The sequence below is a fragment of the Paramacrobiotus metropolitanus genome, unplaced genomic scaffold (assembly GCF_019649055.1).
Source record: "Paramacrobiotus metropolitanus isolate TYO unplaced genomic scaffold, Prichtersi_v1.0 Parri_scaffold0000056, whole genome shotgun sequence".
Lineage (NCBI taxonomy): Eukaryota > Metazoa > Tardigrada > Eutardigrada > Parachela > Macrobiotidae > Paramacrobiotus > Paramacrobiotus metropolitanus.
In genome coordinates, this window is record NW_026570276.1 from 262,294 (window position 1) to 274,077 (window position 11,784).

The 11,784-nt window shown below is 43.0% G+C and overlaps 3 protein-coding genes and 1 pseudogene across 4 annotated transcripts; all 4 read right to left on the reverse strand.

Annotated features, from left to right (window-relative positions):
- Window positions 1-394: 394 nt before the first annotated feature.
- Window positions 395-1,733, reverse strand: LOC129592842 (acidic leucine-rich nuclear phosphoprotein 32-related protein 1-like; annotated as a pseudogene).
- Window positions 1,734-4,793: 3,060 nt separating this feature from the next.
- LOC129592843 (uncharacterized) lies at window positions 4,794-6,269 on the reverse strand. Of its 2 annotated transcripts, none has more exons than XM_055488970.1 (2): window positions 5,239-6,269; window positions 4,794-4,963 (listed from the first exon to the last, which is right to left on the reverse strand). In XM_055488970.1, exon 1 carries the CDS (start codon window positions 6,205-6,207, stop codon window positions 5,251-5,253), a length of 957 nt encoding a protein of 318 aa, XP_055344945.1. In that variant the 5' UTR covers window positions 6,208-6,269; the 3' UTR covers window positions 4,794-4,963; window positions 5,239-5,250. The 2 variants fall into 2 exon arrangements, with proteins under 2 accessions (XP_055344945.1, XP_055344946.1); XM_055488971.1 differs by lacking the exon at window positions 4,794-4,963 and having other exon boundaries at window positions 5,113-5,939; window positions 6,081-6,269.
- Window positions 6,270-7,632: 1,363 nt separating this feature from the next.
- On the reverse strand, window positions 7,633-9,233 carry LOC129592823 (uncharacterized). Its single transcript, XM_055488949.1, has 4 exons — window positions 8,499-9,233; window positions 8,238-8,441; window positions 8,099-8,178; window positions 7,633-8,039 (listed from the first exon to the last, which is right to left on the reverse strand). The coding sequence occupies exons 1-4, from the start codon at window positions 8,930-8,932 to the stop codon at window positions 7,633-7,635; spliced, it is 1,125 nt and encodes a 374-aa protein (XP_055344924.1). The 5' UTR covers window positions 8,933-9,233.
- A 71-nt stretch (window positions 9,234-9,304) lies between these two features.
- LOC129592824 (uncharacterized) lies at window positions 9,305-11,512 on the reverse strand. The gene is made up of 4 exons (XM_055488951.1): window positions 10,350-11,512; window positions 10,151-10,291; window positions 9,724-10,092; window positions 9,305-9,358 (listed from the first exon to the last, which is right to left on the reverse strand). Exons 1-4 carry the CDS (start codon window positions 11,325-11,327, stop codon window positions 9,305-9,307), a joined length of 1,542 nt encoding a protein of 513 aa, XP_055344926.1. The 5' UTR covers window positions 11,328-11,512.
- Between the last annotated feature and the right edge of the window lie 272 nt (window positions 11,513-11,784).

Sequence of the window (11,784 nt, forward strand, 5' to 3'; positions counted from 1 at the left end):
TCGGCAGGGTCAAGTGCCAAGGGTGAAGCAAATAAAGCTTTTCTCGCCGTTTTAAGCGTTAATTTTTATAGAGAGTGCCAAATTTAGCAGCGTAATTTGTTAGTCGTAAAACTTACAGACAGTATCGAGGAGACTTTGTACCGATGACCCCGGCAACAATAGGACCTGAAAATTACATAAAAATTAGGAAAACTCTCATTTAATTTTTGTTATCATTGTAGTCTTTATATTCGGCATCGCATGTAGTAAAGTTACTTGACATTTCTGTGGGTGGGAACTGCAGTACAGTAGTATGCAGCTTAACTAATGTGGCGAACGTATACAGTAATACGGATACGGCGTGAAGTACTGTTTTAGCTGTACTATATGCGTAAACGAAAAGAAAACCGCACGCTTGTTCTGTACTGCCTTTATTCACGTGTTTGAAAAAATCTAAAAAAAAACAGAGCAAGAATCCTAAAATGTCTTATTTTATTGTAGCGTTAAAAACATTGTCTAAATACAAAAAAAAGAACTGCCATCAGAGAAAAACTAGTCCAACGTGATAACCTCAGGCACCCTGGCGTCCGTGTGTGAATCATCATCGTCTCCGTTGTAGCCGTCCTCATCGGAATCTCATATGGATTCACCTTTGAACCACCAATACATTACTTTCGTGCAGATTTAAGAATAATAATCAGTCGGCTCACCGCTGAGAAACCAAGAAATGTCGTCGCCACTCTCCTCATCCTCGCTGTCCACATCGTAAGCCGTGATTAAAAAACGTGTAACGTTCGGAAACTTATCAGCCAGCCAGCGGTCGTGTCCGCGAATTTCACACAACTCGTTGCCTTCAACGTCCAATGCCCGCAGCTTTGGTAAGAGTGTCAGTGGCTCTAATTCGTCACGGAGACCGATTTTGTTACCGACAATGGAAAGCTTCTCCAAATTGGGGCAGCTCTGAGGCAGGATGCTCAGGTCATCAATATGGTTGTCTCCCAACATGAGGATGCGCAGACATGGCAAACGCGGTAGCCCTCCAACGACCACAGGTCGCAATCAATCAAGCTTAGCTTTTCTAAGCCTTGAAGTTTCACAAACAGAGGAAGAATTGCTGGAGGCACGCGTTTTCCATCGAAAACCATTTCCGGCGTACTGGCACTAAGCTTTCCAAACAAATTACGGAAAGCGGCTTCCATGACCGAGCGAGAAACTGCAGACATTTCAGATTCAGAAAATATGTGATTATTTTTGTAACAAAATAAAACACAACTGAAGGCTACTTGTTGAATGCTGCACATTTATGTAGCAGCAGTTGTCACTGTACTCGGTTACAATAATTCTTGCAAGTGATCATACTTGTAACCGAGTTCAGTTATCATACTGTTTGTTTGTTTTATAACTGTGGTCACCGTGTACAGTGATCATTACTTATAATCGCCTTCGATTACAACAGTTACGTGTATAAAAGAACGATTGGTGGAGGTACAGGTGTCAGTAGCGTTTAACGGATGTTTCAGCAGTGTGTTTACTCGTATTGGATGGTCTTACCTCTCCTCAGAAAAGGTATGTCAGGATGTCGAGTTACGTAAGGTATTATTCCAGTGGTCACTCTGTACAATTTTTCCAATTCCTTCGGCGATAACGAAAATAGCAAAAACAACAAAAAATACCACGTAGAGAACAATCAGAAGCACCTTCTCGCATTTTCGCTCCAAGTTACGTGCATAGCACAGCATATGCTGTAAATTAGCCATGGTGCCAGCTTTTGTAAATTTATACGATGCTGCATCGCTTAAATAGACTTTTATTGTAGATGAATGTTGAAGATCGCTTGCGAACTTTTGGCAACTGGCCTTTGGCATATATTTCTCCGTTGTCCTTGGCCGAAGCTGGTTATATCTACACGGGAGAAGGTGATGAAGTTAAATGTGTCACGTGCAGTTGTGTGCATTTTGACTGGGCGATGGGAGACAAGCCTATCTTCGAACACCGCTGTGATAATCCGGAGTGCCCATATGCAGCAATGGTAGCGGACGGTGACGTCTATATACCGGCAATGGTAAATTACCGTGATCGGTTCGGCACTTTTGCGGAGTGGCCTGTGTACGCCCAACAACGGCCAAGAGACGTGGCAATGGCAGGTTTCTATTTCATGGAGGTTGCTGATCGAGTGCAGTGTTTCTGCTGTGGTCGAAAACTGGAAAAATGGACCCCGGACGACGACCCATGGATTGAACATGCTATTCATGAGCCTCGATGTGAATTTCTGATTGAAAAACAAGGACTGGAGTTTGTATATTATGTTCAGAGGTTTCACGATATGGACCACAGAAAGTGGGTGACTGGTCCACGAACCGATCGACGGGACTTCTTAACAGCCCATGCAGTAGAACTTGGATGCCATTACACGTATTTGATCAAGGCTCTGCTCCGTAATAAGACCGCGTGGCTCTATTTTGACTTGAAAGACTTGGTGGAGGCGGCAAACCGGATTAAGGACCGCATCACAGTAGCGAGACTGGATGGTAACTCTCAAGTAGATAAGGAATGCAGTGTATGTTTGGATAAAAAGGTTTACATGTGTTTTTTTCCGTGTGGTCATGCCGTTTGTTGTACTGGTTGTTCGGAAAGACTGCGAGAATGTCCTGTTTGTCGCCAACTAGTTTTCGAAAAGGTTAAGCTGTTCTTTGCATAAATGTTTATTAAAGCTGTTCCGATGTTCTGTATACTTTATGACATAAAAAAGAATGTTTAGCGTAATAAATGAGTATCCACGCTTTTGCGTTCCTTTTGGTATGTGTGTTTGCGGGCCAACAATGTCGGGCAAAACACAATTTGTATTCACTCTCCTGAAAAACAATGCTTTAGTTTTTGATCGGCGACCCACACGAATACTGTACTGCTACGGTCAGTGGCAGAAAGGTTTCGATGACTTACAAAAAGAGGTTTCGCAGGTTGAGTTCTTGCACGGTCTGGATGACCTGTTTTCAGAGCTGCACTCTGCCGATAGCGTTGACCATACACTGGTTATTATTGATGATTTGGCCACGGATTTGTGCAAGGATGTTCGATGTTCTGACTTGTTCACCCGCGGCATTCATCACAAGAATGTTTCAGTCATCATGATGCTGCAGAATCTCTATAAACAAGGAAAGTCTATGCGGGACATCACGTTGAATTCACAGTACTTGATACTATTTAAGAACGTCCGCGATGTTAATCAGATCGCACTACTGGCACGACAAACTGGACTGAAACATTTAGTGGATGCGTATAATAAAGTCACAGCGGAACCGTATCAACCTCTTGTATTAGATCTACGACCTACTTGCCCGGACTATTTAAGGATACGTTCTCATGTCCTACCGAATGATCAAATGCGGTGATCATCTTTTTCACATCGGAAAACGAAGACATCAAATGCGCCATGGCTGAACGCGTCATTCGCACCATCAAAACAAGAATGTTTCGCTTGTTTCGTGCGCGAGTTTCGACCCGTTACATTGACAAACTGCAAGATCTGGTGTACTCGTATAACCACTCTAAACATCGAGCACATGGATTGCGACCGATAGATGTCACTCAGAACAATTCTTTGGCGGTATTCAACAAATTGTATCCAACCAGAGAAGTTCGACCACCTCGATTTAAGGTCGGTGATGCCGTCCGGATAGCCGTGCATAAAACCAAGGTCGAAAAAGGCTATACGTATCGATTTAAGGAGGAAGTGTTCTACATCAATAAAGTCATTTCACATATCGTACCGGTATATCGACTAAAGGACTATCAAGACGAACCTATTCAAGGAACTTTTTATGAGCACGGGCTCTCCAAAATATCACGCCCCGAGCAGAAAGAGCATACAATCGACCATATCATTAGACGCCGTGGTGATAGAGTACTAGTTCGGTGGTTAGGTTACGGACCTGAGCACGATTCCTGGATAAAGGCATCATCATGTACGAAGGCGTACCATTCTACGTGACGCTCCCGAGCGATGTGGCGACGGACCCCAGCAACACACCATCCAACTGGACGACCAAACTGAAACATCCCATTACCCTGAAAGGAAAATGGGAAATGGCCTTGGTTGAACTGCAGTACCTCAATTCCTTTTTCACTCTTCCCGTCGAGCAAAAGATTGAAGTGCACATCGTTAAAGAATTCAGACTAAAGAAAGACGAAGCAAACTTTTTGGAGTCTGCGGGCCAAGTTGTCCATACCGACGAGATTACCATCCCTCCGGGAAATTACAAGGATGCCGATTTGCTTCTAAAAACAATCAATTCACTGGTACCCAAAGTTGGATCGTACATGGTGGACGATACAGTACACGCTGACAAGAGCGCTTTAACAGCCGACAGAGCCTTTACCGTGCAACTGCTGACCGCCACCAATCATCGGGTCCGACTGAATATTAGCAACGATCGGGTTTCTGTCGTCTTTCCCCCGTCGTCGATAGTCCTGCAAAAAACGCTGGGATTTGAACACAGTGTGCTAAAACCCGATGTGCCGATGGAAAGTAACAGCAATGCATACATTGGTCCATTTCCTATGGAAACAAAGAATGTCAGTATCCAGTACCTGTCATTTCTGGCTAAGCCTCCTAATCCAAAATTAACCAGCTTTATTTCGGAGCGACCGGTCAATACTCTACTGGGAATCAAAGCTTGTTTGTCTACAGTGATGTGGCCGACTTTACAACATGAACACACAAGAAATTACCTCGGCCCTCCACGGGAATCCCCAGACCACAGCGGTATTTCGTGGGGTCTACGCGAGTGATCAAGTTCCAACCACTCTGGCACCTTTCCCGGGAGCGTGTGTGGTAAATACAGACCCCGCCGACCAGGAAGGTGAGCACTGGATCGCGCTGTACCAGGAACAAGCTGGAAAAATGGAAATGTTTGATTCATACGGGAGAACTTTGGAACGCTACTCTCAGCATTTCGCGTCACTGGCGGCTGTCAATGAAATAACTCTACAAAATGAACAGTTTCAGTCTGAATTCAGTACTGTATGTGGACAGTACTGTTTGTTTTTTATTTTACGACGCTGTGGTGGTGAATCTTACACAAATATTGTGCATTTGTTTACGGATAGCCGACTAAGCAACGATAAAATGGTGTGTCAGTTTATGAATTCTTTTTTCGACATAAATACAAACATGATTGATGGGGCTCTGCTTTGGCAAATATGCAAGCGTTTATTGAAATAAAAATATGAAAACAAATAGTGCCGGTTTATCTTGCTAACCAATTTAACACGTCAACAATTATCCGCTGCAATAGTGCGCCCAACGTTTCCACGAATACGATTCTCATGCAACATTAAATAAGACTCCACATCCATTTCCAGAGCTTGCTCAATTCCCAGCTTTTCTAACCCAAACAAGATACCATGCACAATGCGCAGTTCCTGTAGACGTTCCACAGCTCCGTTCCGTTCCGCATCCGATGGGCGGTAATTTTCGGTGTAATTCTTCGGTCCAGTCCCGTCGTCCATCAGTTTTACCAGTGGAACCAAGGCATCAGCTATGTTTTCATCCAGTTCAGTGTACGCTAAACCTTCCAAAATCGGATCCTCAGTGCCACTTTCCTTCTGAATCTTGGCAATGTCCTTAATCAACTGCAGATCCTTCAGCAGTTCCTTCAGTCCGTCATAACAGCGCTCACCGAACGAAATACCGCAACGGGTCGGGACCATGTCGCCAGCTTTCACATTGAATCGACGAATCGTAGCCACGTTTGCGTTGCTAAAACGACTCCAACCAAAATACATACTTCCATCTAGTAAGTACAATGGTGTCAACCTCCCTGTTTCTGCTGAACTGGCTCGGGCAGTCTTGTCCATGTCGGATTTTCCAGCCAGCATAAGAGCCGCCAAACGGAGAAATCCTTTTTTGGAGAGCACAATGTTTTTCCCCCAAGTCGCTTTCCAGGAGTTATCAGGCTGTTCTTTCCATTCCCCGAAAACAACACGAATCGTACTTTTCTTTGCGTCCGTATTCGTACCAACATAAACGAACTTGTCGTTGCAAAATCGATAAACCGGCTTGCCGTTCTGTGTAAAAGCAAAGCGTGGATGCGTTGGCGTACCTTCGGTTACAGCGCCACCTTTCACTTTCTTTGCTTCCGGTTTGGTATCGTCTTCGGCTCCTGGGCGTTTTCGCTTTGTAAATCCTCTTTGCGGTCGTTTTTGTGCCAACAAGTCAAGAAACTCCATGGTTTATACAATATCTAGATGAAACAAAATTCAACAAAACTAAACTCTGCACGGTCTTAGTGTGAGCGGTACCGTTTATATACAATTCATTCACGACCGCAAATTATGATCACACCGTTTACTTCCACGGTTACAGTAATCCAACTCGATTACAACGATCTAAACGTGCAGTACCCCACAGCTTAGTCCACAATTGTGAGCGTACACGATTACAGTAACTTTTGCTAGGTTACAACGTTATAATCCTGTTCGGTGATAATCACCGTATTCGGTTACAGCACTATAATGGTGTACGATTACAGTAATTCTGGTCGTTTACACAATCGTTACTCTCCACGATTACAATCATCTTGCACGGTTACAACCAGTTCAGTTCGATTCTATATAAATTACAATATTCGAAAGGTCACCCGTTCTGAAATTGTATTTTTTTGCAACATTTTCTCTATATCTGAGGAAAAAATGGCAGTGCCCTGCATTCTTGACGCAGATTGGTTTGTCATCAACGGTAAAAAGTATATTAAACAACTGGCATTTTACTGTCCGGAGAAATTTGAACAAAATTTATATACCTTCACGTTACCGCGTTGTGCCAGCCAATACAAATTCGACCTCACACGACAAGCTCGCCATTCACACGGTCTGTTGTGCCATACCGAAGGAGATTACCGTTGCAACCAAGTGAGTTGCGCCGTTGAAGACATATTTAAAAGAATTGGACGTCCTAGCAGAATACGATTCTTGGCAAAAGGGCAAGAGAAGTGCCGGTTGCTGGAACAATTTTTACCGGAAGTAAAAAACCTGGAAACCTTTGGCTGCCCACCGTTTCATAAGTTGACATCACTACCCGTTTCTACACTCCGTAAAGCCGTACGTTTCGCATTGTGGTACCATTGCGATGCCCATAATCACCAATGTAGTTGCCGTTGCGGATTTAAACACTACCCTGGACCTTCGGAAAATTGAGAAGCTTTTACCAATGGCTCAATATATTTCTGAGACATTCTCGGGTTTGCAGGTGCGCCGCCTATTACCATTCAAAGCACACTGCCAGTTATATCGAAACGGTAAAATAACTGTTAATGGAGCGCGGACCGAAACGGAAGCCCAAGAATTGGTAACTTACTTTGCAAATCTTCTTTCGGATATAGGAATTTCTTATACCGTAACCGATTACCGAATTGTGAATGTCATTGGGAACCATGCTTTCTCACAGCGTGTGCACATTGAAAAATTTAGTGCTTTTTTCAGTTTAGAATATACGCCTGAATTGTTTAGTGGTTTAGCGATTAAATTAAGCACTGGTCGAGCGGTGTTATTTTCCTCTGGTAAATGCAATTTTCTCGGTTTAAAAACAACGGAGCAGTTGTGCGCAGCCGTTCAACAGATTCGGATAATGCTTGATGAATTTAATAAATCACTGGTTTAAACCAACTTGTAACCAAATGGTACTGTATTAAACTGTTCATCAATAACACGACGTTTATCATAAGTTACTTGAAATCGTTTCACTGCACTTGCGTTACGAATGCTCAAACTGGATTTGACCCTTTGAAGAATATCAGGATACTGTACATCGACTACGTTACGGTTTTCCAGCATGTCCAGCATCGTTGTATAGTTGATCTGCTCGCTAGTGCGTCCGTTTATGGTGAAACCTTTAACTTTGACAACGCTGGCCCTATCATTTGTAACGTAGGCATAGGTTTTGGCTCCCAGACTGACAAACTGTGTTATGTATATTCCTGGCTTCAATTCGTTTGTTAAATCACCGAGAAAAATTCCGGTAGGAGGATCAACAGCTCCCGGACGAGTTACAAAAAATATTGAGTCTGCAAAAAAAACAACCGTTAAAAAAAGCAAACTAGCATGAAAAACCTTTGTAACCAACCGGTATCAAAATACAGCAGTCGACCTTCAACCATCTCCATAAACTTTAGCAAATGCAGTCGCGCCCAGCAGGTAGTTAACCTGAAATATTTATCTGAGTCACGATATATGGTTATTATTAATCAACGTATAGCACTTACGCTGCAAGAATGACGTTCGTATTAGGATTACGGTCGACAAATCCGGGTTCGGTTGTGTACGTAATTTGAACAATTTCTTCCGTGAATAAATCCCAAGAATTCACGTGATGCTTTCCCGACAGTAGCATACCGTAAAACTTTTCAGGTTCACTGATATACATGGTGTTCAATTTGTTGTCCTGCATTCCCAGGCGGCCCCAAAAACTGAAAAAAAATAGAATCTACAATTGTTAAAAAAAAATATCAATAAAGGTTTTTTACCTGTTCAAACACAGCTTGGCTAGTGCCTTTAAACCTGGATTCGAATTTATTTTTTCATAGTCCAAATCAACGTTTTCGTGTTCTTTAAAATCCGCAATGTACTTTTGTTTCTGCGCTTCCGTCTGAATTTCTGCGGGCCATCCACTGGACTCCGTTTTGATTTTAAGGAACTGATTAATATAACCTTCAAACAGTCGGTCTTCATGCTTGTCAAAGTGCCAAACTTCAAAGATTTTGACTACGCCATATCCACAGTCAAGCGCTTTCAAAATTTCCGATGTGCACCAGGTACCAGTAATGGCACGTTCACAATCCGCATGTTCGCATTTGGTGTTAAGGTGTTTCTCCATACACGTTCGGCACAAAGGGAATGTCAGTTTGCCGCCACAGCGGTAAGGTAAAACCGGATAGGCCAGATCCCCAGGTGGTAGCATTCACACACCACCACTCCAAAGTAGTTTCGAATATCGAGGAAATTCTTAGTTATAATAATGGGATGACCAACAGGATACCGCTTGATTTTGTTGACGAACGGGTACTCGCTGTTGACATCATAATAACGGATTTGTTCGTCACCGTCTACTTTGTGGAGAAGTTTAACCGCATTCGTTCGACCACCATAGAAAGCGTTACGCGGGTCCAATCGGTCCATGAACTGCAGGCGGGAGACAAAAGCTTTCATTTCAGGATTTGATTTCAGTTCTTCATCAAACTCATGCTCTCTAATGCAAGTCAGATTGTATCCTTGTCCTCGAATGTACTTTTCGCGATCGAGCGTCTCTTTATAAATTTCGGACATTGGTATGTCACGGAAAGGGTGCAGGGTTGTTGGGGCGACGCATTTTGGGCAGCCATGAAACCTGCAGCCGTAAAATTCATAAACCATGTGAATATCGTCTCTGTAACCGTCGACATGGTATGGTCCAATGTTGTGCTCGGAACCGTTGATGACCGATTGGATCTCACAATTTCCGTCCTCTTCCATCCAGGACAGCCATTTTTTGGCCTTTACTGACTGGTGGCGATTTCTTGCGTTTAAACCGTGTGGTAGCAGTCCAATCTGTTCCGGTTTCAGCATGAATGTGCGCCAGTACTTGTTGCACAAACCGGCAATTGTTAAGGACGAGACGAAAGGGCACAGCCCTTTGCTTATTCCTTGAAACAGTTTTCTAAACTGCTGGCAACATAACCGTAAAACAGTAACGTCCATCTTACAGTACTTTACGAATTCTTGACGGAAATCAAAAAGGTTGTTCTTCTCCATTTTTTCTTTTTCGTACCATTCTCGGAATGAGTCTTTGGACTTGGTATTCATTCCTTGATAACCGTACTCATCCATCGACGGAAAGGGGACAACTTGATCCCAGTTTTCTTTGCGGTTGAAGCGATGTGGGAAAGTCCCTTTGCTGATGTCTGGTAACCCAAAAGTTGCCGGCCGTTTTGCGAGGCTCTGAGGATTGTAATTAATGCTGTCCCGGAAACGTATATTCAGCAAAGGTACATCCAGCTGTAGAATTTTGCCACCATTGAGAATGACTTTTGGAACCGCTCCATTTTTTAGTAGCCAGTTGAGTATGAAATAGCCATCGAACGACTGAAAGAAAAATGTGACAATTAAAACGCGAAATTTGAGTACATCCTATTTTACTAACTTTAAAATTATGGGCAATGATGAAGTGATCTCTGTGCTCTTCGTTGAACAAGAAGGTACATAATGCATCAGTCACATCACCGCCCAAAGGTGCGTCTTCCGCCGGAAACACCCATTCGTTACCGTCATCATCCTGTAACACCTGTAACAATACCGGATGATATCAAGCTAATAGTAATTTCAAAAAAAAAATAATTTACCGCCAGGTTGGGAACCAAAACGTTGTTCTCTCCGACATAAGTCTCGAAGTCGAAGTATAAAAAGCTGGCGTTTTCGTTTAGCTCCAGTTCTTCTGCATTGACTTGATGTGGTCTCATAAAGCAGTGATGTGAGTCGGGTAGAGCATGCACTTTACAAGTCTTGCAGAAAATCTCACCACACTGATGATTGTTACCGTTTCTCCTTCGCTTCATTGAGACAATCCGTAAACAATCTTTACAGATTTGGACCAAACTGCAAATGCTCCTTCTTTTTGGCCGTCCTTTCAATGGTCCAATCTTATGGTGAGCGTAGCAATCTGGTCCGAAAAAAGCACGGTTGCAGTCGTTGCAGTGCACCATAGAACTTGGATCTGACGGACAAGATGACCTCAAACAGCACTTGCAGATATTTGAACAGCGATGGTCAGCGCGTTCCGAATAACTTTTATTACACGCGTAGCACCAATACTTTTTCCTAAAAAAGGCTGCTAAAGATTTTAAAAGGTCAAAATGATGATCGTGATGCAGCAGGATGATTTGCTTGGGTTGAAGTTTTCCACTGAACACTATGAGGTTTGCATGATCCACACTGACCACAATGATCTGATAGTGAGGAAGAATTTCTTGGAATTTATGAAGGTGCCGAAGGTTAAATTCCTGTTCTTTAAATCCCGCTCGGGTAACAAGAAACTGGGCCTCCTTGGTCTGCAACCTTTTACCACGTATAAGCTTCCGGTACAAGTTTTTGTTTCCGTCGGCATGCGCTTTTCCAACAACAAGGGCACGGGCCAAACAGATTTTATCCGTATTTTTAATAATAACCACTGATTTCATTTTTTCCAATCTTCGGCGGAGAAGCTGCGGTACGTCTCGGTTGCAGCTGCCCTTAGGAATTTCGGTGTATTGCAGTGAAATTTCGAAGGAGTCGTCGATAACAAATTCTTCATACGAATTCAGCACGCGCGCAACCTCAGCCATCCATCGTGCTACCGTTAGCTGCGACCGTGCAATAGGCGGCGTTCATATTGGCCGATTCAGAGATCCAGAATCAAGTCGCATTCTTACCATTTCATCTGGTCCCACGTCTTCCAAAAGAGTATCTAATATGCGCTCCAAAATAAGCGTGATTACAACTGGTACTTCCGAAAACGGCACTTTTTCTAAATCAGAAACTTTCACAGAAAAACATTTGAAATGCAGTCGGTATTTATGGGAGTACTTTTCGCCGGTACAATCGATACGAGTAAAATCTTCAATGTTATATAATAGACTGTTATCTGCCATGATGGTGTAATTTAATTCGTTTAAATTTTTTTTCGTTAATTCGTGTTGCAATAATTATATAGCCTGAGTTGTAACCGACTTCGATGAGAGTTGTAACCGAGCTCGGTAATGTTTTGTTAACTTTTAAATAATTGTAACTGACGTCGGTGAT